Source organism: Lynx canadensis, chromosome B1, assembly GCF_007474595.2.
Source record: "Lynx canadensis isolate LIC74 chromosome B1, mLynCan4.pri.v2, whole genome shotgun sequence".
Classification (NCBI taxonomy): domain Eukaryota; kingdom Metazoa; phylum Chordata; class Mammalia; order Carnivora; family Felidae; genus Lynx; species Lynx canadensis.
In genome coordinates this window covers 96,300,533-96,327,004 of record NC_044306.2, presented here as the reverse complement: position 1 = coordinate 96,327,004, position 26,472 = coordinate 96,300,533, and the positions used below count along the sequence as shown (strand labels likewise).

General features: G+C 34.5%; 1 protein-coding gene across 6 annotated transcripts in view; it reads right to left on the bottom strand.

Moving 5' to 3' along the window:
* SCLT1 (sodium channel and clathrin linker 1) overlaps nt 1-26,472 on the bottom strand; it is a 226,190-nt gene that overhangs the window by 58,534 nt on the left and 141,184 nt on the right. For all 6 annotated transcript variants that reach the window (XR_003968348.1, XR_003968349.1, XM_030313073.1 and 3 more), the window contains 5 exons: nt 24,792-24,863; nt 17,261-17,335; nt 14,865-15,010; nt 8,820-9,012; nt 2,365-2,561 (listed from right to left, as the gene is read on the bottom strand). Coding sequence is in view for 4 of the 6 variants with exons in the window: in XM_030313073.1 (XP_030168933.1) it covers nt 2,365-2,561; nt 8,820-9,012; nt 14,865-15,010; nt 17,261-17,335; nt 24,792-24,863 (683 nt within the window). In the remaining 2 variants the exon portion in view is untranslated. The remainder of the gene's footprint in view (nt 1-2,364; nt 2,562-8,819; nt 9,013-14,864; nt 15,011-17,260; nt 17,336-24,791; nt 24,864-26,472) is intronic.

Sequence of the window (26,472 nt, the reverse complement as noted above, 5' to 3'; positions counted from 1 at the left end):
CTTTTTGAGAATGTGTGCATGTGTGTATGAACATAGCGTATACGTAGCATGCTGGTATATATATGTACACACATACACAGAGACGTCCCCCTCTTAAAAGGTAGAATACTACACACACTGTATAATACTTGATTTTTTCACTTAATATATTTTGGATACTGCTCCATGTGCTAAGATTTTAATTGGGATTACGATGCATCTATAGATGACAGGGGGCGTGGGAGGGCTGTTAACAAATTTATAACATTGAGTATTCTGATCAGTTAACCTGATCTCTATCTAGTTAGGCCTTCTTTAATCATCCCGATATCATAGTTATGTAGAAGTCTTACACATTGTTAGATTTATTCCTGGGTATTTATCTTTTTGATGCATTGTTAAGTTTACTATTATAGGTTTATTTGAAATATTTGTTGTAGGTATGTAGGAATACAATTGATTTTTATATATTTGCGTATTATCTATTAATTATTTTGGACTTATTACATATACAGTCATGCTATCTGTAAAGAATGACTGTTTCTTCCTTCCTTTCTAGTTTGTTTACCTTTTCATTTTCTTGCCACAGTGCACTGAAAATCAGGACTTCTGATACAAACATTAATAGAAGTGATAATAATGAACTTCTTTGTATCTTCTCAATCTTCAAAGGAAAGTTACTAACATTTTTTGCCAATAAAATGTTTGCTTTAGAATAGATACCTTTACAAATTAAAGAAATTCTATTTCTAGTTTGCTAAGAGATATTTTGAAAAATGATAAATGGATATCAAATATTATCAATGCTTTTTTCTGTATTGAGAAGGCCTTATAATTTTTCTTTTTTAAAAAAAATCTAATGCAGTAAATTATATTATTTATTTTCTAAGCTTTTAATAATTTTGCATTCCCAGGATAAGCCAAATTGGTAACAATTTTTTTTTTTGTTAGTTCTTTAATGCTCTCGATAGATGTTTTCTACAGTTCATCTAACTTTTTTGGTTGTGGTCTAGCGCGGGTTCAAACTGCCTAGCTCACCATTCATTAATTGGAAGCAGAAATTCTCTTTGTCTCTTCAATTCATTCCAAATACATTTTTATTCCAGCATTCCACCAAACTGCTCTTATCATGGTTAACAAAGACCATCAAACGGCAACAAACTAAAAGGTCCATTCTCAGTCCTCACCATATTCACCACTCAGTAGCATTTTATAAAACAACAGTTAAGAGCATATTGTCTTTACTGGTCATTCTGTTAGCTAAGTGACTTTGACTAAGTTCCTTAACCTCCCTCAGCCTCAGTTTCTCTACAGTAAAATGTAAATGATAATGTTATCCAGTTCTAGGGTTGTTGTAAAGTTTAAGTAAGTACATATAAGTCGTTTAGAACAACAACAAAAAAACACATTATGTGCTAAATAAATATCACCTATTATTATTGCTTATACTCCTGGAAAAAAAAAGATTTCTTTTTAACCATTCTATCATGATTCTTATTTCTCTGGATATCTTTCTCAGTCTCTTTCAGACTTTCAGACTCTTTCAGTCTCAGTCTTCATCTCTCCAGAATTTAACTTTGGAACTTAGTCTTCTGACAGCTTAATTTCTCTACCTAGACTTCCTTTCTACACAATATTATCCCATGACTTTAAAAATCACGTATATGTTAATGAGTCCCACAATTATAGCTCCTGTTGCAACCTCTTCCTTGAACTTCAAACTTACAGACTCTACTGACTAGTTAATATCCTGATTTAAATGTCTTCTACGCAGCACATATTTAACATGGTTCAAACAAACTTTTTAAAATGATTTCCAACCCTTCAAAACCTAATCCAAGTTAGAATCATTTTATACACCAATTATTACAGTATTTGCCAACCTTCTCCCTTCTACCCTTGCCCCTCTAGTCTGTTCTTCAAACTTCAATCAAACTGATTTGTTAAACATTTAAGCCTGATCATATCACTTTGCTCAAAGCTTTCCATAGCATCCCATCGCATTCAGCATAAAAGCTCAAGTACTTTCCAGGCAGGGGTCAGCAAACTTTCTCTTCAAGGGCCAGAGAGCAAATATTTCAGGCTTTGCAAATCAATCACATTCTGCTGCAACCACAAAATATTATATGCTATACCTATATGCAAAGAGTATTAAGATTCTAAACTGCCACGTCCAAAAAAAATCATTATATTCTGTGGAATGTGACTAAAGTTTTCAAAAATGTAGTATGAGTTTTGGTTTCTAATGCTTAATATTTTTCATAGCAGTTCAATAAATATTTGCTGAATAAAAAAATAAGATATTTTTACAAAAAGATGGCAAAGACATTAAAGGTTAAATAATTTATTCTGTAAAATGTATCAAACAATTAATAGTGGACTTACTTGAGATTACTGATTCTAATCTCTGCACTTTCAGTAAGTTTCTTTGTTTCTTCTTTCCACCTATTGGCCACCTTCTGTTGAGTCACTAAGAGATGTCTCAGTTCAACAGTGGAATTTCGATTACTGTCTTCCATCTCTCTTAGTTGAACTTCAAATCCATGTTCCTTTATTGAAAATTCATGTTCCAGTGTACTGATCTAAGGAACAAAATGAACACATATCTTCTTTTATTTTTTTTTTCTATTGTAGGGGATACACTGATCAGTGATACTTACAAAAGCAATAACTCATTGTGGTGTTTGTGGCACAGAAATGTCTGGATGAGATATATAAAAATAAGTTTACAATTTTCCTTCATCACAAATGAAGACTTATCCTGTATTGTAATTTAAATTTGGTGAAACCAGAATTATGGACAATTTTTTTGCAACACTTTCCTCAACATCTTAAAATGCCGGTAGGAAAAAAGTATACTATTTAATATAAAACTGCTCTCATTATCTACTTTCACTTTTGCTGCCAGGATCCATGGAAAATGTTCATGCTCTCAAATAACTGAGAGCTTTTTACTCAAACCATTAAAAAAAGTTTACTAATTTATATAAAGGGTACAACTCAGAACAGGCAAATGGAATAGTTATATAGGGCAAGGTATGGATTTGGGGGTGTGCAGAGCCTCCACGACCTCTCCAAATGCACCATCCTCTCAGCACCTTAATGTGCTCAACTCAGAATCTCCTCAGGTCACCTCATACTAAATTTCAAGTTGTCTTTTAAAGGGTTTTGTAAAGAAAGTAATATACGAGAATTTCTTTACCACTTCAGTTATGGTATAAACAAATATTTCTTTTTCAGGAAAAAAAAGACTATAAATAATGATTTTTCAGAATCTCATATGTAAGGATTGTCCATTATTTCCAGCTAATTTATGTCATTAGGGTAAAAATAACTTAATGCAGAATAAACATATAAGTAAATGCTTTTTGAATACTCTAGAAGCATTCTTAATTGGGGTTCAGGGAGAAATTAAGCCCTAATGCTCTCAGGCATTCAGTGTATGTAATGAATTGCCTTCTCTTGAATGCTTCTAGAATGAAACTGTCTATACAATCCTTGAGGCAACTGAGAAAACAGTCACTAGAACAATTTATTTGGTGTACTCTCAGGCCATCTTTATCTTACGATACTAAAGAAACATAAAGAATATTATCTTATGATATTTAAAGTAATGTGCTTTAAAGATCGTTACAGCTGGTATAGCTTATAGTAATTCATCAAATATGGCCACTTTCCAAAATCAAAAAAGGATGAATAAAAAGGACTCAACTTTACTCAATATCAAGGAAAACTAAACAACAGCAAAATCCATGGTTCTTGGGGTAAACTGCAAACACCCATCCTCACTACTTCTGCTAAATGCAACGTGCTTCCTAAAACTCTTAAATTTGGTTTCTCAAATAATACACAAGTAGAAATTTAAGACTTTATAAATACTGGCACTGGGAAAACAACCTTGGTTTTATTAATTCTCTATTATATTACAAGCTACAGAGGCTCCTTGACTCCTGCTATTTTAATTTCTGTCTTATTGGATTCTGCAAATTTAGATTTGAATATGCTCCTACTCCTTCTCTGTCTCAATCTCAACCTTGCCTGGAGAAGCCATGGTTCTTATGTGTTAGGCAGAACTGTCTACTTCTGTCTTTGTCTCTCTCATATATATATATTAAAAAATGATAAATGCATCTATACAGTTTTAGAAGTCTGCGTGCCTAGTTAACTCCCCATTTCTTCTTAGAAAGTTTATTTGTAATTTGATAAGCCTTGTTCTGAGGTTCTTTGTGACAACCTGGTCTTTGTCTACTTCTAACAAGCTTGTGTTGTGCTACTATTCCCTTTTTTTTCTTTGTTTCTGTTACAATGGCTTCTCATTCTTGGCTCATTTTCACATGTAGTTCCCTTTGCCTGAAGTAATCTTACCCCTCCTGCTTGTCTTAGTTATTTCTATTCAATTTTTAAAACTTAGTTCAATTATTGCTTCTATCTAGAACCAAATCAAGTCCCTCTGTTATAAGTTCTCTCAGTGCCCTATGTTTTTCCTAAAGAGTATTTATTAGTTTGTAAATACATGTTAAAGTTTGCCCATCTCCATGAAAAAATGACAGTTTTAAGGTTGGGGGGGGGGCGCATTCTTCATTACATTTTCAGCACCTGAAACATAGTAAAGTTACCAAAACACATCTGTAGACCAAATTAATGATGGCTTTTTGGTATCAAAATGTAGTCTTTAAATACATGCCAGATCCTTTAGCTGGTGAAATTCCAACTGTTAAACTGGACAGATCTGCAGCTATGGACCACAAACAACTGAGTCTCCTATAACAGAAGTCCCACTAATGATTAAATTCATATATTGGTAGGAAGAAAGGATTTATGGTCTCCTTTTTTCTTGTGCTCTTCCTCTGCAGAGAACCACTCACACAAATAGTTCTGTCATCCTTTTGTTCTCCAAAACATCAATTACTATCCTGAACTGTTAAAGATAAAATGTAGCACCAGGTAGGGAAACTCATGAATTTCCCTCTCCCCCATTATAAAAACCAAAACCCCTAAACATAACATATTGTAAAGTAATGGAAGATAAAAAAAATTAAAAACAAATATAAGGTTTCTGTAATTGACAACTCAGAGATAACTACCTCTACTCTACCTGTTGTTTTTTATTTATGAATTTTAGAAGTTAGAGTAGTGAATACAGAATGCAATATATATGTACTTATATTTTTTCTTATTGTTTTAAACTTAGACATAGCCAATATAAAAAACACTATAAAATTATTCAGAACCAATTTTTAATGATGACTCAATACAGTATTTTATAGATGTACCATCTCATTGTTCCTTCATTTCTAGTTATGAATAATGTTGCAATGGATTTTTTGAATTATGAATATTTTACTTATTTTCTTACGAGAAAATTTTAGACTCTAAATGTGTACCATTTTAAAAAAAAAATTAATATTTATTTTTTTGAGAGAGACAGAGTGCAAGTGAGTGAGGGAGAGGCAGAGAGAGAGGAGGACACAGAATCTGAAGCAGGCTCCAGGCTCTGAGCTGTCAGTATAGAGCCGGATGTGGGGCTTGAACTGACAAGCCGCAGTCGATTGACCTGGGTTGAAGTCGAATGCTAACCTGACTGAGCACACCAGGGGCCTCTAATGTGTATCATTTAAACTCTCAGTTGCACATTCCTCACTGATAACTATGCAATTAATTAATAGTGACTTTAAACTTTAAAAAAGTTAATTTACTAGCACTTTGTTTCCTTAGTCTGTGACTTCTGTTCATGTCTCCTACACGTTCTTCTATTGGGTTATAATATTTTTTAAAGCTCCTTATGTATGAATGTTTTTTGTCTTTTGTCCCATTTACTAAATATTTCTCCCAGTTATTTCTTTGCAAACATTTAAAATGGTTCTAATATTTAAAAACTTTATATACCTAAACCTACCAATATATCATTTGCAATATCTTTCCAATTTTGTTGTTTTGATAGGAAAGTCTTTTCCATCTATCAGTACATATCTGCCTACATTTCCCACTAATTTTTATAGTGTCACTAATAGCTTTTAGTTATAACCCATATGAAATTTATAATGTAAAATTTAAAATCGAACAAGGTACAAATAGTTTTTCACCAAGTACACTGACTTATTTATTATGGAAATATTTTGGTATGAGAACTTTCAAGCATACACAAAATAAAATAAAAATATTACAACGAATCCCTATGCGCCCATCAACCACATAGTACACTTGTTTTATCTGCACTCCTACTAAACTTTCCTTTGCCAAGATTTATCTTTCTTTTCCTTACAATGAACTACATTCCAACTCAAGTTTTACACATATACTGACATGCCAGAGTCACCACCCTGATTTAGGTATCTCAGGAGGCTCACTCATATGTCCTAATCATTACTCATTTGTAATTGAAGTTGTAACCTCTATTCTGATCTCATCCTCATAGGTAATTATGCCTATCTTCACTTTCAAATAATGAAATTAATAGACTAGAGATTTTTCGGTCTGGCTTCTTTGTTCAACATTAGGTCTGTGAGACTCATCCATAATTACTTATAGTTCATTTCTGTTTATTGGTGCATCTATTTCATTATCTGAGTGTACCACCATTTATTTATGTAATCTCATGTGGATGGACATGAGTTATTTTCAGTGTTTGATATGATTAAAACTTTTATGAATATTCTTATACAGATGTCTTCATGAACATAAGCACTCATATCTATGGGTATGTAGCCAGGATTATTTGGCATCGTACGTATGTATGTATGTCCAACTTTAAAAGATAATGCTAACTGCTGGTTGTACCAACTTACATTCTCAAAGTAGTGTATGAAAGTTCCAGTTGCTTTATATCTTGTCAACACTTGATAGTCTTAGTTTTGTTTATTTTATTTTAGCCATTCTGGTAGGTATGCAGTGGTACCTCACTGCAATTTTCATTATTTCGCTGATTAATAATGCAGTTGAACATTTTTTTCATAAATTCTCTTTTATGAAGTGCCTATTTAGGTTTTTACCCACTTTTGGAAACGGGTGTTTGTTTTTTCCTTATTAACTGCTAACTATTTTATCATTAACTGGTAACAGTTTTTATATTCTATTCTAGATATTAGTCCTTTTTTGGTTATGTTCTATTATATATACATATATATATTATTGTATTACAAGTGTATTATATATACATACATTATATATACTTTCCATATTCCAATACTTTCTTACTTTTCACCCTCTTAATGGTGTCTTTTTTTTTTGTTAATATTTGTTTATTTCTGAGAGAGAGAGAGAGACAGAGCATGAGCAGGGGAGGGGCAGACAGAGAAGGAGACACAGAATCTGAAGCAGGCTCAGGCTCTGAGTTGTCAACACAGAGCCCGACGTGGGACTCGAACTCACAAACTGTGAGATCATGACCTGAGCCAAAGTCAGACGCTCAACTGACTGTGCCACCCTGATGCCCCAATGGTGTCTTTTTTTATTTCGACAATTGGATTGTGATTTTTAAGAGGCAAGACTGGCAAACCAGGGCTAGCATTGTACTTAATGGTGTCTTTTGATGACTCAATATTAATTTAATGAAATCCAATTAATTTATTATGATTATTGCATTTCGTGTTCTCATTAAGAAATTCTTTCTAACCCAAGATCATGAAGATTTGAAGCTTGAAGGTCCACTGTTTTATATGTTGCATTTAGGTCTACAAGACAGCTCAAATGAGTTTAAATGTGTGTTGTGATATAGGGGTCAAGGTTTATTTTAAAAATATGGACCCAATTGATCTAGCATCATTTTTTATAAAGATAATTCTTTCCCTGTTGAACTATAGTAGTGCTTTTGTTATAAATGAGGTGATTATGAAAAATGGGTTTGTCCCTGGACTATGTTTTGTTCCATTGATCAAATTGATTATTATTGATAGCACAGTGTTACTGTAGCTTTATATCGTCAATATCTGGTGGTGTAATTCTTCCCTTTTGTTCTTCAAAGATTTCCCACATACTAAACCATAAAGTACAAACCTCTCTGTATGATCTACAAAGCTGTCTTTCAGAGTTAAAGCTTTTATTAATAACTACAGTGTCTGATACATGCAGAAGGCAATACATATGGGTTGATATGAATTAGGTTGGAATGTGACTTTGTATGAGTACACAGTAACAAAAAACAAAGTGAAACATGAATACTGCTATCTCAATCTTTACTATGAAACTGGAAGATACAGCTTTTTACCATAAAGAGTTAATGCCACCTTTTACAAAAGTTGCATGGAATGGGGTAAAGCAAGCAACATGCTGATGGTCACACCAGTGCTTCTTGTAACTCCCTTAAACATGTTCCTATTGTCAAAGCATGTTAAGCATTACCATGAAGAAAGAGGGAAGGAGAGGGAAAATAAAGGGGATTTTTTTTTTCTAGAAGAGACTTTTATCCCTTGCCTTCCTCCTAGCATGGAAATTTTAGACTACCTATGAGAGGTTCTCAGAGCATACTGATGTAGCATCCTCTATAGAGCTAGTTTTAGAGTTCAATTTTTAAGAGGCTATTATAGAAGAGAGGATGACAGTCTGTAAAGTTATCTCATCTATAGTTTTGCTAGCACTGCTTAAATTGCTTTGGCAAGAATATCAGTGTATTTCATGGTTGGAAAGAATTTTTTTTTGTGTGTGGATAGTGAAAGCAATCATTTTTAAGTATGCTTGCCAAATTCTACAATACAAAAAAGACTGGTTAATGCTCTGCATTATGATTTAGTGCTATCTGATGAAAAGGCAAAAAAAAAAAAAGGCCTTAAAAATGTTTTACTGGGTCTCTCTTATATTTTGATTTTCACAAGTACACATTTAACTCTAACTAGACTTGAAAATACCTTTAATTTGGCTTTTTTTTGAGCTTCAAGAGCAATCTTTCTTAAATCCTCAGTCTCTTTCTGTAACTGTTCATTTTCTTGCTGAAGTTTCAGCCTTTGTTCACTGACAAATCCACAGTTTTCTCTCTCAGACTCCAATAAGTTTTGAAGTTTCTGAATCATTTCTTGGCAACGTGATATCTCTTCTGAGGAACTGATAAAAAAAACCAAAAGGAATCCTTAATTAAACTTAATGATCTGTAACAGAAGTCAAGCACTCTGTTTTATAGTATAGAGTTGTTTTCTTTGTTCTGACTCATTTCTCTTCACAGAGGATTTTTTTTTAATTTTTATTTATTTATTTTTTTAGATTTACAGCCAAATTAGTTAGCATATAGTGCAACAATGATTTCAGGAGTAGATTCCTTAATGCCCCTTACCCATCCAGCCCATCCCCCCTCCCACAACCCCTCCAGCAACTCTCAGTCTGTTCTCTGTATTTATGAGTCTCTTCTGTTTTGTCCCCCCTCCCTGTTTTTATATTATTTTTGTTTCCCTTCCCTTATGTTTATCTGTTTTGTCTCTTAAAGTCCTCACATGAGTGAAGTCATATGGTTTTTGTCTTTCTCTAATTTCACTTAGCATAATACCCTCCAGTTCCACCCACGTAGTTGCAAATGGCAAGATTTCATTCTTTTTGATTGCTAAGTAGTACTCCATTGTGTGTGTGTGTGTGTGTGTGTGTGTGTGTGTGTGTGTGTGTATTTATATACCACATCTTCTTTATCCATTCATCCATCGATGGACATTTGGGCTCTTTCCATACTTTGGCTATTGTTGATAATGCTGCTATAAACATGGGGGTGCATGTGTCCCTTCAAAACAGCACACCTGTATCCTGTGGATAAATGCCTAGTAGTGCAATTTCTAGGTCGTAGGGTAGTTCTATTTTTAGTTTTTTGAGGAACCTCCATACTGTTTTCCAGAGTGGCTGCACCAGCTTGCATTCCCACCAACAATGCAAAAGAGATCCTCTTTCTCCGCATCCTCTCCAACATCTGTTGTTGCTTGAGTTGTTATCTTCACTGAGGATTTAAACTATGTGGTTTCACAATGTTATATTAGCCCAGGCAAATACATTCAGCTTAGCAATCTTGACTAATACACTGAACAATTACCACTCACCTATAAAATCTATGTGAAACTTTTTTCAAATTTTTACTAACACTGAGAATCACTGTGTAACAAGGACTTCAAGAGGATAAACTGAAGCTAATGATAAGGAAGGTGAAATAGATAATGATCAAAACTCCTTTACTACTTTGATTAACTCCATAGGAAGACACATTAGCTGTCTAGATTACTAAATTACAATAAGACCTATTTCATATTTTTCTGTTGCATGACTTAAAAATTTTTTTTATAAACTTCCAGCTCTACAAATCTCGTTTTATCAGTTTAAATAGGTTATAGTTCTTGAACTTTCTCAGCAATGGATTATTGGGTAACACAACCTTCAAACATGTATGTTGCTTCAATATGCTAACAACTTATATTCCTATCTTTTAAAATTTCTATCTTTTCAAACCCAGCTAATCAAATACTGTGAACATTCTCTGGTCAACAGGTGTCAGAGGAAATATATATAAGGTCTTTTAGTTCCGTATACTATAACTCTTTTTTCCTATTCAACTTTGGCTGATAAAGTTTCTAATGAAATGATGGATCTAGGAAATGATCAAAGGATGATAAAATCAGAAAGATGCTAAGATCAGAAACAATCACATATTTTATTTTTCCTTTTCAAATTTTGATGTAAATTTTAGTTAACATACAGTGCAATATTGGTGTCAGGAGCAGAATTCAGTGATTCATCACTTACATATAACACCAAGTGCTCATCATAACAAGTGCCCTCCTTAGTATCCATCACCCATTTAGCCTATCCCCCACCTGCCTCCCTCCATTAACTCTCAGTTTATGCTCTATCTTTAAGGGTTTCTTAGGGTTTGTTTCCCTCTCTCTTTTTTTCTCCCTTCCCCACCATGTGTTCATCTGTTTTATTTCTTAAATTGCACATATGAGTGAAATCATACTGTATGTCTTTCTCTGCCTGACTTATTTCACTTAGAATACACTCTAGCTCCATCCACGTTGCTGCCAATGACAAGATTTCACTCTTTCTTATGGCTGAGTAATGATCTATTGTATATATGCTGCCTCTAATTTATCCACTCATCAGTCGATAGGTGTTTGGGATCTCTCCACAGTTTGGCTATCGTTGATAATTCTGCTATAAACATCAGGGTGCACATATCCCTTCGAATCAGTATTTCTGTATCCTTTGGGTAAATGCCTAATACTGCAATTGCTGGATCGTAGGGTAGTTCTGGAAAAGAGTATGGAGGTTCCTCAAAAAGTTAAAAATAGAACTACCCTACAACCCAACAACTGTACTGAACAATGTTTATTCATTTTTGAGAGAGACGGAGAGAGAGCACATGCACATGAATAGGAGAGGGGCAGAGAGAGGGTGACAAAGGATTCAAAATGGACTCTATGCTGATAGCAGAGATCCCAACGTGGGGCTCAAACTCACGAACCCTGAGTTATGACCGGAGCAGAAGTTGGATGCTTAACCAACCAAGCCATCCAGGCATCCCTCCTGTGATAGTTTTTGACTTAAATTCTATTTGTCTGATATAAGATACTCCTGCTATCTTTTGGGCACCATTCGCATGGAATATCTTTTGCCATCTCTTCATTTTCAGCCTATGTGTTTCCTCAAGTTTAAAGTGACTCTCTAGTAGGCAACATATAGTTGGATCTTATTTTCTAATCCATTCTGTCACTCTGTCTTTTGATTGGATGATTTAATCCACTTAAATTAAAAGTAATTACTAATAGGTAGTAACTCGTGATTTTGTTGTTTTCCATTTTGTAGTTCCTTTGTTCTTTTATTCCTATTTTAGTTGTCTTCCTTTGTGATTTGTTGAATTTTTGTAGTAGCTGCTTTCATTCCTTTCTCTTTACCTTTTGGGTGTCTACTACACATTTTTTTTTTTTTTTCTGATTAGCATGAGACTTACATAAAACCTCTGTTATGAGTCTATTTTAAATTGGTAACAATTTCAATCACTTTTATTTCTCTCTCTCCTCACATTCTGTGTTATTGATGTCATACTTTACATCTTTTTATATTGTATATCAATTATCACATTATTGTACTTCTTGTCATTTTTAATAATCTTATCTTTTAGCTTCTAGAGTTAAAAGTGATTTATGTAGTACTATTATGAGTCTTAGAGTATTCTGACTTTGGCAATATACTTTCCTTTACCAGAAAGTTTTATTCTTTCACATATTTTTATATTTCTAATTAGTATCCTTTTAGTTCCATTTGAAAACTCTAGCTTTTCTTATACAGCAACTCTAATAGTGATGCACTCCCTTTTGAGCTTTTGTTCATCTTAGGAAGTTTTTAATCTCACTTTTACTTTTGATGGACAACTTTGCTGGGTATAGTATTCCTGGTTTGCACTTTTTTTCTTTCAGTACTTTGAAAATATCATGCCACTTTCTCTCTGCTAAGAAGTTTCTTCTAAGAAATCCATTAATACTTTTATTGGGGTTGGAGGGAGTCCCATGTATGTGATGAGTCACTTCCTGTTTTAAAAATTCTTTTTTATTTTTGGCAATTTGATTATAATGTGTCTAGGTGAAGACCTCTTGATGTTGAGCCTTTCTGTGATTCTTTGAGTGTCATGGATCTGGATGTTCAATTCCCTCCCCAGATTTGGGCAGTTTTCTATTATTATTTCTTTACAAGCTTTCTGTTCCTTTCTCATTCTCTGCTCCTTCTGGGATTTTCATAATGTGTATACTAATTCACTTTAAGATGTCCCATAACTCATGTAGGTTTTTTTCAGTCTTTTTCATTCTTCTCTTTGTTCCTCTAACTGGATGATTTCAAATGACCTCTCTTCAAGCATGCTGATTTTCTTCTGAATGATCAAGTCTGCTACTGAAACTCCACAGAATTTTTCAGTTCAGTTCTTCAGCTCCAGGATTTCTGTTTGTTTCTTTTTAATGGATTCTACTTCTTTGTTAAACTGCTCATTTTGTTCATGTAACATTTTTCTGATTTTATTTAGTTGACTCTGTTCTCTTATAGCTGAGTTTCTTTTTTTTTTTTTTTTTTCAACGTTTATTTATTTTTGGGACAGAGAGAGACAGAGCATGAATGGGGGAGGGGCAGAGAGAGAGGGAGACACAGAATCGGAAACAGGCTCCAGGCTCTGAGCCATCAGCCCAGAGCCTGACGCAGGGCTCGAACTCACGGACCGCGAGATCGTGACCTGGCTGAAGTCGGACGCTTAACCGACTGCGCCACCCAGGCGCCCCTAGCTGAGTTTCTTTAAGACGATATTTTAAATTTTTGTTAAGCAGTCCATGGATCACCATTTCTTTTGGGTCAATTATTAGTTTCCTTTATTAGTTTATTAGTTTCCTTTGATGATGTCATATTTGCCCGATTCTTTCTTGGTATCTGTGTATTTGAAGAAGCAGATTCCTCTTCTAGTCCTTACAGACTGAAGGAGGAAGACTTCCTCCTGCCAAGTCCCACAGCTGATGAGGCTGCTTCTGGGATTGTGGTTGAGCAAGGCTGAAACCATGTCATGTGACTACTGCCAAGTTCATGTTTGGCAGGCATGTAGCCAAGGGCACAGTCAAGTGTTTTGTCCAGTGAGTTCCTAAAGGTGCTCCTGTCATGCCACTGAGCTGGTCCATATGTGCATAGGACTGTTTCTGGACTGTGGTAGAGTGGGACTAAAGCTGGGTCACAAAACTACTTCACAGATTGTAGTCAGTTCTGAGGTCAGTGGGTCTGTAACTGGAAGCATCTATGGGTGTAGCTTGTGCTGAGTCTTTTGGGTGGTTGGCTGGACGCCTAGCCATGAAAGACTACCTCAAACTGTGGTACAGCAAAGCTGGATCCATGTCTTATGGCTTTTGCTAAGTCTGCAGTCAGGTCTGTGGTTAGCAGGCCTGTTACTAGAGGTGTGGCCAGGTGTGACTTCTGCTGGGTAACTGTTAGTACTCCCAGAACTGGGCTGATTCTGGGTGGCAGGGTTGCTTCCAGACTACAGTAGAGTGGAACTAAAGCCAGGTTGCAGGGACAGTAAGGTCTGAGTTTGGCAGGCCTGTTATCAGAAGCACTCACAGGCATGGTTTCTCCTGAATCCCTAAGTGGAAGAGGCTAGGCGCAGGACTGTCAACAAGCAGGGCTAGAGCCAAGTCCACATGTAGATGGGGCTGCTTTGGCCCATAGATAGGACCATAGTATATGCTGGCACTGGTGTGTAGGCCTGCCTCCCTGTTTTTGGGCTCCAATAGTGATTTGTAACCTCCTACCTGGATCCCAAAGCTTTCACAAAGGCACTTTTGTCCAGGGATGCCTTTCACATATTTGTTTCTGTGGAGGGATATGGGCTGGGTACCTCCAATTCATTCCACTATATTGCTGACAGTATTCATCTTTATTTTTAAAATATCTATCAAACATATTCTGTAACAGATTGAGATTTCATGCAATTCAAATTAAGTTTTACTGTATTAAGTAACACTCTGGCAGGAAAGGTAGAAAATTAGTTAGAACGGATATACCAGATTATAAATTTACCATTTTAATAGACAATGTAATAAATAAACATGAAGGATTATTATAGAATATTCAAAAAAAAAGAAATATAAGTATAAACTGATTATAAAAGCAATAATTGTAAGGAAGCTACTGCAATAGCTTAGTTAGTATGAAGAAAAACCCAATCTTATAAGCATTCTATTTAACTGCCAGAAAGGAGAAATTTGATATAAATGGTATAATACTGTTGAATCTTTTCTTCTGAAACAAATTAGTTTTCAGAAATAAGCTTGAAAAAAATTCTATTTGGTGCTAAATTTTTTGTCCCAACATATATATAAGTCCTATTTAAGAAAAGTAAAGAATCTGTCAAAAAGCATGTGAATTATAAAAATGTTAATAGAAAATATAAAATAACTTACTTTATTTCAAGTTGTTTTATTTTATTTTCTGCTGTCTTAAGTCTTAGCTGAAGATCGTCTTTTGAACGCTCTGCAACCAGGCATCTTTGGTGCATTTCCTCTAGTTTTCTGTAATCACTTTCATTTACTCTGCCTTCATGGTAAATCTGCAAAAGAAGCTTATATGTACTACCTTACAGAAGAAAACTGTCTTAACAAATTATACAGTTTAGAAACTGAAGTCAATGGATAAATAAAAACCCATAATCATGTGTTCATCTGTTCCCATTGTAACACACTAAAACATATCAATAATTTTGGTGTTTCATATTTATAAAATAAAATGTTGAAAACTGACATATAATTGCTTATTTTTTGAAATTATTCATGCTTACGGTAAACTATTCAAAAAGTTTTAATATTTTATTTTTAATTATTTATTTTATCCTTTCTTTTATTAATGTGCTGTATCATGCTGACTGATTTGTGAATACTGAACCACCCTTGCAACCCAGGAATAAATCCTATTTGATCATGGTGAATGATTTGTTTTTTTTTAATGTATAGTTTGGATTCAGTTTTGTCATTGAGAATTTTTGCATCTATGCTTATCAGGAATACTACCCTGTAGTTCTCTTTTTCAGTGGTGTCTTTATCTGGTTTTGGTATTAGGGTAATACTGGCCTCATGGAATGAATATGGAAGTTTTCCTTCCTTTTCTATTTTAGGGAATAGTTTGGGAAGAATAGGTATTAACTCTTCTTTAACTGTTTGATAGAACTTTCTGTGAAGTCATCTGGTACTGGGGACAGTTTCAATATTTTAAAAAGAAATATAAAATAGTTGAAATAAAAAAAATACTCTAAATGTCACCACTTAGAGATAATTGTTTTGATTCAATTGTCTTGAATACCTTTTAAGAAAATTCTATATGCTATGGAGCAATGAGTAGAACTATCTGAAAGTGACCTCAGAATCTTACTCTGGTTTAACTAGACAATGATCTAACTGAAACGGGAGTTCCTCTTTCCCAAACGGGAGTGACTGTACCCAAGCTCAGCTTCTTATAAGACTAAGCTTCCTACCACGACACAGGGGCTATAACATCCCAAGAAGTGTGAAGTTGCCAGGTGCTAAGCAGCTCACATTTTCAGACAAATTCCACACAAGGCTATCCTCTAAATCCAGACTGCCTGGCCAATAACCTGTATCTTCTTCCACTGAAAAGACTGCTTTGTCACTCCTACTCTATAAAAAGGTAAAATATCAGCAAGTTAATGTCCCACTACTAAAATACAGGCCTATAGTACAGTCCCAGCAGGGCTTTGACTTCAGCACACTTGTTTGTGGGACAGTGGGAGAATTAGGGACCTGTGCCTTCTCTTTACCTGTTGTCTTTAGTATTATAAGTTTTACATTTCCTCAATTAAGCCTATTCCTTACTCTATGCCATGTAATATTAAGAAATTCATCCCAGCCCTGATGTATAGCAGGTGGCAATCTAAATGGGATCTATACCTATTCCATAACATATAGTAACTCAGAAGGAATCAACCTTGCAGGAGAAAGATGACCATAAAGGTCCCACTTGGAATATGACATGTATGCTATATGCTGCTTTGTAAAGGACTCATTTACTATCTGATGTCATGATCTTTTTATGTCAATAACACATATATGTCACATGCTTTTTACTGATTGCTAAGTTTACTGATTTTCTTTATGCTATGTAGCACAGCATGTATGTACTCTTCTTTGAAAATCAAAGTCTGACTGTAACATTTAGTATTTGTTAACATTAGGTAACTTACTTAACCTCTCTACAAAAGTTCCTAATGCACCACTTAAAACACCGTATATTCTGCACCAAGTGTAGTCTCCATTTTTTCCCAAGGTATTTTACAAGAGTGGGATATTTACTGATGATAAAAAAGCTATCTAAGTAAGAAATAAATTTTAAACTACACACTTCTTACAGTATTTTTTCATAAATATCATTTGGGTAATATTTTTCTACTTACAAAATAAAAACCTATACTTTTAAAAGGTTAAAATCAGAGCAATGTTGTAATTTTCTGGTTATATATATTTGTATTTATAGATGGCCTGAACCCAATAAAAGTTGGCATAGAATTTAAAAACACAAGGAAGATGAAGTAAAATTTACTACTGGAATAAGGTTTAATCAAGGATAGCTACTTCAAAAAATGTACACCTTTAAGTAAAAAGTACAAGTACTATGGCCACTCTTATAAAGAAATGTATTCAGGCAATACTAGTATTTAAGTACAGATTCTGAATATATTCCAGGTAAAAACACTCACTTATAATATAGGGATTGCTAGTAGGCAGTGTGATGAAAGCAAACAGTAATAGTGAATATCTGCAGTTGAGTTTAGGTATTTTTTCCTTTTTACCTTTTCTAGTTCTTCTTCCACTGCTTTTTTCTCCCTAATGGCTCGTTCAATTTGGCTTTGTTTTTCAGCACACTCCTATAAATTCAATTCATATTGTAAATAAATATGTTTGTAAAAACTTAAGAAAAAAATGGGTAAAATGATTTGTTTGTAACAAAGAAATACCAACAAACAAATTCTTGTTTGTAACAAGAATACCACACTTACCCTATCAACAGAGCATGACCATATTGATTATTAAACAAAAACAAAAAAACCTCAATCTTCAAAGAGCTGCCTATCTCAGGATTTCAGAAATCGCCTCCAGCACAGAATGTCAAGGAGTTCTAAGTAAACATACTAAATGGGTGACAGAGGTTGAGGGATTCCAGAGAGAAAAAAATAAGACCCCTTTCTCATATTAGTTTTATTCATATACTCATATCACGTATTTTAATTTCTTAAAAATGTTATTTATTTTCAGAAGGAGGGGGAGGGAGAGAATGCATGTGTGAGCAAGCAGTGGAGGGGCAGAAAGAGAGGGAGAGAAAGAGAGTACGAAGCCCAATTCACAAACCATGAGATCATGACCTGAGCTGAAATCAAGAGACCTCTTATCACGTATTTTAAAAGGAAACACAGAACTGGGCAGTGACACCATATCCTGAGGATAACCTGTGGCCTAAAATGTACATGGGTATATAAATTCAAATTTTTTTTTTTTGGCAAAACTTATAAACAGCCAACGTACATAGTAAATTTTATTAACATGATCATTAAACATTTCTGCTCATGAGGCACCTGGGAGGCTCAGTCGATTAACCAGCCAACTTTGGCTCAGGTCATGATCTTGTGGTTCATGGGTTCGAGCCCCGCATTGGGCTCTGTGTGGACAGCTCAGAGCCTGGAGCCTGCTTTGGATTCTGCGTCTCCTTCTCTCTCTGCCCTCCCCTGCTTGCACTCTGTCTCTAAAATAATAAATAAACATTAAAAAAAATTTTTTTAACATTTCTCCTCAAAAGGCTTTAATCAGTAAAACTGAGCAAGCATATCAATCAGTTGATAAAATTTAATATTTTGCAAATGAGACTAAACTAAAAACAACCTTTATAATGACTGGCTCCTCACAGCTATTTGTTTTTAACTATTTATTTATTTTTGAGAATCAGTGTGATTATTTTCTACTAATTGTAGATTATGCTTTGGATGAACCCGCTTACTGTCAGTACACTACTAATTAATATTCGACTATCTTTAGCATAACTTTATTTTATTTTTTATTTTAAAAATGTTTATTTATTTTGAGAGAGCATGTGCACCTGTGAGTGGGGGAGGGGCAGAGAGAGAGGGGGAGAGAGAATCCCAAGCAGGGATGGATCCCATGACTTGAGCTGAAATCAAGAGTTGGACGCTAAACCGATGGGGCCATCCAGGTGTACTCAGCATAACTTTATTTTATGTAAGTACTGTATATCAAAATGTTTTTAAATTTTGAAGTAAGCTTCTAAATTGTGAATTCTGATTATAATGAAGATCTTAACCTTATGTTACAAATCAGATGGTTAATCTAAATTATCTTTCATTAAGCTAGAATTATTAGTGCACAAGAAATGAAACTTTAAACATTCCATATACATTCATACAGTAAGTCGCTAATCTATGAAAAGGTAGTTTTATGGTGTGATATTTGGGATTTCTTCTATGTTGATATGTGATTTTTAATAGACTATTTTTAGAGCAGTTCAGATTCACAGAAAAATTGAGAAGTCAGAGATTTCTGCTATGCTTCTTGACCCCATAATATGCAAAGCCCTCCCCTATTTTCAACATCCCTCACTGTAGTTATACACTTGTTAATACTGATGAACCTATAATGACACAACCTTATCACTCAAAGTCCATAGCTTACATTAGAGTTCACTCTTGGTGCTGTTCATTTTGTGAGTTTGGACACATTTATAATGATATGTATTCACTACAGAGTAGGTACAGTGTCCTAAAAATCCTCTCTGCTTCACCTATGCCTATTTATCCCTCTCTTCTCCTTAACTCCTGATAACCATCAGTCTTTTTACCCCATAGTTTTGCCTTTCCAAGAATGCCATACAGTTGGAATCAAACAATATGTAGCCTTTACAGACTAGCTTCTTTCACTTAATAATATGTGTTTACATTTCCTCCATGGTTTTTTTCATGGCTTGATAGCTCATTTCTTTTTAGTGCTAAATAACTGTCTGAATGTACCACAGTTTATCCATTCACCTAACTAAAGGACATCTTGGTTGCTTCCAAATTTTGGCAACTGTGAAAAAAGCTGCTATAAACATCCATGTTGAGTTTTTTTGTGTGGACATAAGTTTTCAACTCCTTTGGATAAATACAGAAGAGTGTAATTGTTGGACAATATGTTAAGAGTATATTTAATTTTGTAAGAAACCATCAAACTGCCTTCAAAAGTGGCCATACCATTTTGAATTACCACCAGCAATGAATGAGAATTCCTGTTGCTCCACATTTTCCCCAGAGGTTGGTGGTATCAGGGTTCTGGATTTTGGTCATTCTAACAGGCATATCTGGCACATACTTGATGTAATGAATGGCACCTCATTATTACTTTAATTTGCATTTCCATGGTGACATATGATGTGTAGCACCTTTCTGTATGTTTATATGCCATCTGTATATGTTCTTTGGTGACGTGTCTGTCAAGGTCTTTGGTCCAGTTTTTAATTGAGCTGATTTCTTACTGTTGAGTTTTAAGAGTTCTTCATATATTCTGGATAACAGTCTTTTGTCAGTTATGTCTTTTGCAAATATTTTCTCCTAATCTGTGGTTTGAATTTTCATTCTCTTGACTATCTTTCACAGAGCAACTTTTCATTTTAATGAAGTCCAGCTTACCAATTGTTTCTTTCATCAATCGTGCCTTTGATATTATATCCAAAAATTCATTACGAAACTCAAGATCATCCAGGTTTTCTTCTATGTTATCTTCTAGGAATTTTATAGTTTTGCATTTTACATTTAGGGTTGTGACCCATTAAAAAAAACTTTTTAATGTTTATTAATTTTTGAGAGACAGAGAGGCAGAGCATTAGCAGGGGAGAGACAGACAGGGAGGAAGACAAAGAATCTGAAGCAGGCTCCAGGCTTTGAGCTGTGGGGCTCAGACTCATGAGCCATGAGACGAACTGAGCCGAAGTCAGACACTTAACTGACTGGGCCACCCAGGTGCCCCAGGAATGTGACCTATTTTGAATTAATTTTTGTGGAGGGTGTGTCTGGATTCATTCTTTTACATGTGAATGTCTAATTGTCCTAGCACCATTTGCTAAAAAGACTTATCTTTGCTCCACTGTCTTGCCTTTGCTTCTTTGTCAATGATCAGCTGACTGTATTTATGTGTATTTACTATATTTTACTCCATTCTAGGTTGTTTTATTTCATTTATTTTATTTCATTGATCTGCTTATCTATTTTTTCACCAAGATCACACTATCTTGATTATTATAGCTTTAGAGTGAGTCTTGAAATCTGGTAGTATTAGTCCTCTGACTTTCTTCTTCTCCTTCAGTGTTGTGTTGGCTATTCTGGGTCTTTTGTCTCTCCAGATATACTTTACAGTCAGTTTGTCAATATCCACAAAATAACTTACTGAGATTTTGACTGGGATTGCACTCAATCTATGGATCAGGCTGTGAAGAACTGACATTTTGACTGAGTCTTCCTATCCATGAACATGGACTATCTCTTCATTTATCTACTTCTAGTTTGATATCTGTCATCAGTTTTCCTCACATAGACTTTGTATATTTTGTTAGATATATATCTAAGTAATTTTTTTACATGCTAAGGTAAATGGCACTGTGTTTTTAGTTTAAAATTCCACTTGTTAATTGCTGGTATGTGGGAATACAATGGACTTTTGTATATTAACTCTATATCCTGCAACCTTACTATGCTATGATTGCTTCTTTCTTTTTGATTGAATTTTTTGGGGTTTTACTTTTATTTTTTATTTTAGAAAGACAGCACACAAGCAGGGAAGAAGGACAGAGGAAGAGAGAGAGAGAGAGAGGGAGAGATTGATTTTTAGGCAGGCTCCATGCTCAATGTGGAGCTTGACGTGGGGCTCAATCCCATGACCCTGGGATCATGACCTGAGCCAAAATCGAGTCAGATGCTCAACTGACTGAACAACCCAGGGCCCCCCCACCCCCACCACTTTTTTTTTGTTTTCTACATAGATAATCATATCAAATTTCTTCCTTCCCAATCTATGTAACTTTTATTTCCATTTTTAGTCAAATGGCATTAGCTAGTACTTCCAGGATGATGTTGAAAAGTAATGGTAAGAGGTCACATCACTGCCTTGTTCCTGATCTTAGTGGGAAAGCTTCTGGCTTCACAGCTGTAGGCTTTTTGTAGATATTCTTTATCAAGTTGAGGAAGTTCCCCTCTGTTTCTAGTTTACTGCAAGTTTTTATCATGAATGGGGGTTGGATTTTGTCAAATGCTTTTTTTATAGCTGCTTATATGATACCCATGTGATTTTTAATGTAGATATTAGTAACAAGGTTGGATCACACTTCTGAATCTGGTGAACGGCATATAAATAATGGTATGTTATATACTATGCATCTCTCTCTACCCAATTCACCATTTCACTGCCCAATGATGACAAAAAAAAAAATATTTGGTTAACCTCAAACAACAAAGTTAAAATTAGATAGAAAAGTTGAACCTTTCTAGAGAAATATACTAATTCTATTAAAAATTCACAGTAATACTAAAGCGAGTATTTAAAATTACTATTATTAAAAAGCCTTCATGAATATTTACTATTAATCACCACCAACATTCCTACCTTTTGGGCACAATATGACCAAATGATTACTAGATATTTTTTGAAGTACTCATGGAGTATTTCCAAAATTATACCCTATAGTGTACCATAAAGAAAATCACAACAAATGTTAAGAATCAATATCATATAGACTATAATCTATGGCCTCTATTTAACTAGATTAGAAACCAATAATAAAAAGATATCTAAATACCTATGCACATGGAGATTCAAAATTAGACTTCTAAAAAATTCACATATCCAAAAAAGATCATATTGAATTTTTCATTTTACTTGTATAAAATTTGGGCATTTATAACCAGTCTTTTTACTATTTGCTGTAGATTAAAGTTCATTTTATTTATTTATTTATTTATTTATTTATTTATTTATTTAGAGATCAGGGGAGGGGAAGAGAGAGAGGAGAGAAAGAATCTTAACCAGGCTCCTCAGCACTGTGAACCTAGAGTCCAAAGCAGGGCTTGATCCCCTGAACTGCAGGATCATGACCTGAGTCAATATCAAGAGTTGGATGCTTAACCAACTGAGCCACCCAGGCGCCCCACTATTTACTGTAGGTTAAAAATAATCTCTCCTATTTGGCAGAATTAAAACTTTGAGTTTTCTTAAGAGAAACTGTAGGAGAAATAAAAGCTGTGTTGCTCTCCAAAGGGAGACATGTGGGTAGAGAGAGACTGGTTCTGGCCTTTTCTTAAACCTATCAAAAAAAATCTGCACACTAACTTAAAATACAGGTTTTTTTTTTTCCTTCCTGCAAGCCTAACAGTTTGGGGTTAGCTAAAGTATGCTTAACCTCCCTCCTTGACTTCATGTTTATGGTCCAGCTGATAAAATTGGTATTTAAGAATATAAATCAATAGCCAACATCAGGTTATTATGTCTCAAACTATAGTCTGAGTTTCTGAGTTACCTGACAAAATCTGCTTTTTAAAGTAGTTGAACATGTCCTCCTTCAAACATATTTCTCAATGTTTGATATTTCAAACACTTTTCAATTATTCAGGACAGTTCCCCATGGAATCAACATGACATCACATAATATTTAATATCTTTAGAAAAATCCACTTAGCTATGTATTATAATTGTTTCACTATAAATCCTAAGAAATATAATTTTTTGCTCGAAATTGAGTTTACACAGCTCTGGTTGTGTAAACAGATAAGAATTATTTTTAAAAGCCCTGCAGATCTTATCCAACACACATTCATTCCTTTGGGAAAACAGAAAGAGATAATGTTCTTGTCCTTCCAGAGTTTACAAGCCATTAAATGATCCTGGACTGGGGAAAGACTTTCTTCTAGCTATGAATCTACTCAAAGCTAAACCAGTCCCTGTAAGACAACAAGCAAAATAGCAAGGTAATAGAAGAAGTAGTAAAACTTGAAAACAACAATTAATTAGACATGACTATTTGGCCACACTGCATCCCATTAGTTTTACTTAATGTTCCTACATCCTTAACACAAATGACATTAAACAAAAAGTAACACTGGTTTCTAGTCTATTACTCTCAGGACCTGTACACAAAGACTAAAGTCTCAAGATGTACATTACAGAGTTTGTAGAATGTGGAAAAAGATCTGTTCTTTCCTTCAGAATTGTTTAAATATTAGTCAATAAGTATTTATTAAAATACATACTGTGAAAACACTGTGCTAGGCAATGAAGATAAAAGAAGGCATAAGACTTTTCTCCTTCAAGGTGTTTATAATATAATTGGAAAGATAAGATTTGTATAAAGTAAGAGAAAAGGAGAGTGAGGGAAGGAGATGGGAGATGGAAAGAGAACTAACATAATGTAACATATTTATTACAAGACATAAGTTGTTGCTAAGTTTTGTAGGCAGCATTAAAAGTGAGGTAGAGATTCAGAAAGGATTAGAGTTTGTGAAGTGGAAAATATCTTCCCAATCTCTAAAAATTCTTGTACTTTCATTCCCCTATAAGCAAGGTTATTAAATTCCATTTCATCATATCTTAATGTTAAATTTACATATTTAATCTCACCTCTATCGAAACAAGTATTTTTTTTCCTTTCTCCTCTTTGCCTATTTATCCTTCAGTACTCTATCTCTTTTGGGAAGCTTGTCTTTCTTCTATCCCACTGATATATATACTTTCTCTTACTTTCTACTTAATCTCCCAGATGAAACTAGCATGTGTTAGCAGCTGCAGATGGGTGCTTCATAGCATGCTGTGCATTGTCAAAAAAAAAAAAAAGTAATAGTAAAATGTGATAAATGCCATCCATCTGTCCTCCTAGACCACAGGCTCCAAGATTACAGTTAACATGTTTATCTTGATTTTTAATCTTTTCCTAGAATCTAGCATAGTTCCTGGCTTAGTATCTTCTGAATGAACAAGAATGTGCATTACAAGACACATTAAAATGTATCCTGGCTTTAAAATAAGCAATATTCAGGGTCGCCTGGGTGGCTCAGTTGGTTAAGCTTCCAACTCTTGGTTTTGGCTCAGACCACGATCTCATGGTTCGTGAGATGAAGGCCCATATCACTCTTTGTGCTGACAGCATGGAGCATGCTTGGGATGTTCTCTCTACCTCTCTCTCTCTGCCCCTCCCCTGCTCTCTCTCTCACCCTCACTTTCAAGGTGAGTAAATAAACATTAAAAAAATAAGAAAAATAAAATAGACAATATTCAGAAGAATATAGTCTTCTAACCTACCATTTGAAGGGCTGAAAGTTCTTCTGTTAGTCGAGAAATCTGTACATTATACTGTTTTCTTGTGCTTGCAACCTGTAATTAAGACATTCATAAATTGTTTAGATTCACAAAAATTGATTAATACCCAATAAAAATATTTAGGATAATTTTGAGAAAAAAATAAAACTTTTATGGCATAAAAAATAACCACCTGAGTTTAAAGAGTCAAGAATTATTTAAAAAAATTTTTAATGTTTATTTTTGAGAGAGAGAGAGACACAGAGTGTGGCTGGGGGAGGGGCAGAGAAAGAGGGAGACAGAATCTGAAGCAGGCTCCAGGCTCTAGGCTGTCAGCAGAGAGCCCGATGGGGAGCTGCGAGATCATGACCTGAGCTAAAGTCAGACACTTAACTGACTGAGCCACCTAGGTGCCCCTAAAGGGTCAAGAATTTATCACAACAGTGGAAGGAGAGTGAATTTCTATGAAAACTTACCATATTTGAAGTGAAAACTGGCAACATTTCAAAATATTTACTTATTAATCCCCTTATAGATATTAAGTCATTATAGGTTAACATAAATAACATTTTATGAAAAATAAGTTCATTTTCCAAAATAAAAAATTTTCTAGAAAAATGTTATTATTTTACATTTTTGTAAATTTCCTTAATGTTTGAATAGGGGACAGCCAGATTCACATTATCTACTTCTGTGTTCAACCTGTTGTGTTGCTTACCATCAGCCTCTGGAAAACACCACTGTACACTCATCAGAGAACGAGTATGAAAAAAGAAAACAGTAAACTATAATTATGAAAGTAGGTGTGACCTTCCAGACTCTCTGAACAACACTTTAAGAACTGGTGCCATAGAGCAAGTCAAGAGAAAAGCTGAATTACACACTAAAAATGTAACTAGTAACTTTTAAGGCACTTTTGTTTTATAAGAAGAAAAATATTTTCATATTGCATATATTTCAGTATAAAGTAAATTACTTTGTGAGAAAAACTCTTATTTCAATTAACATTTAAAATACTTCAGAAACAGTATGACTTATATGTACAAAATATTTTGAAGAATTAGTTACATCTCATCAAGATGACTCCTATGACAGTGTATTTTTCTAATTAATAACTACTCATACTTTTTAAAAAGACCATGAAGGAAGGAGGAATTAAGATGGCAGAGCATCATGGAGATCCTGAGCTTGTCTTGTCCTTGAAACACAGCTAGAACAGCACCAAACTATTTTGAATGCCTAGGAAATTGTTCAGATGATTAATGCAACAATCTGCATAACTTGAGTTTGTCCTTAACCTATAAGGGAAGATAGGTCAGGGTTGCAATAAACCTATATACAAGAAATTTTGCAGGCCAAAAAGGAGTGATATATTCAATGTACTGAATTGGAAAATTATGCAGCCAAGAAATCTTTATCCAGAAAGGCTGTCATTCAAAATAAAAGGAGAGATAAAGAGTTTCCAAGACAAACAAAAACTAAAGGAGTACGTGACCACTAAAGCATCCCTGCAAGAAATTTTAAGAGGGACTCTGAGTGGACAAAAGAGAAAACAAAACAAAACAAAGATCAAAGCAACAAAGACTAGAAGCACCAGGGAACATTACCAGAAACAACTCTACAGGGAACACAAGGGCACTAAATTCATATGTTTCAGTACTCACTCTAAATGTCAATGGACTAA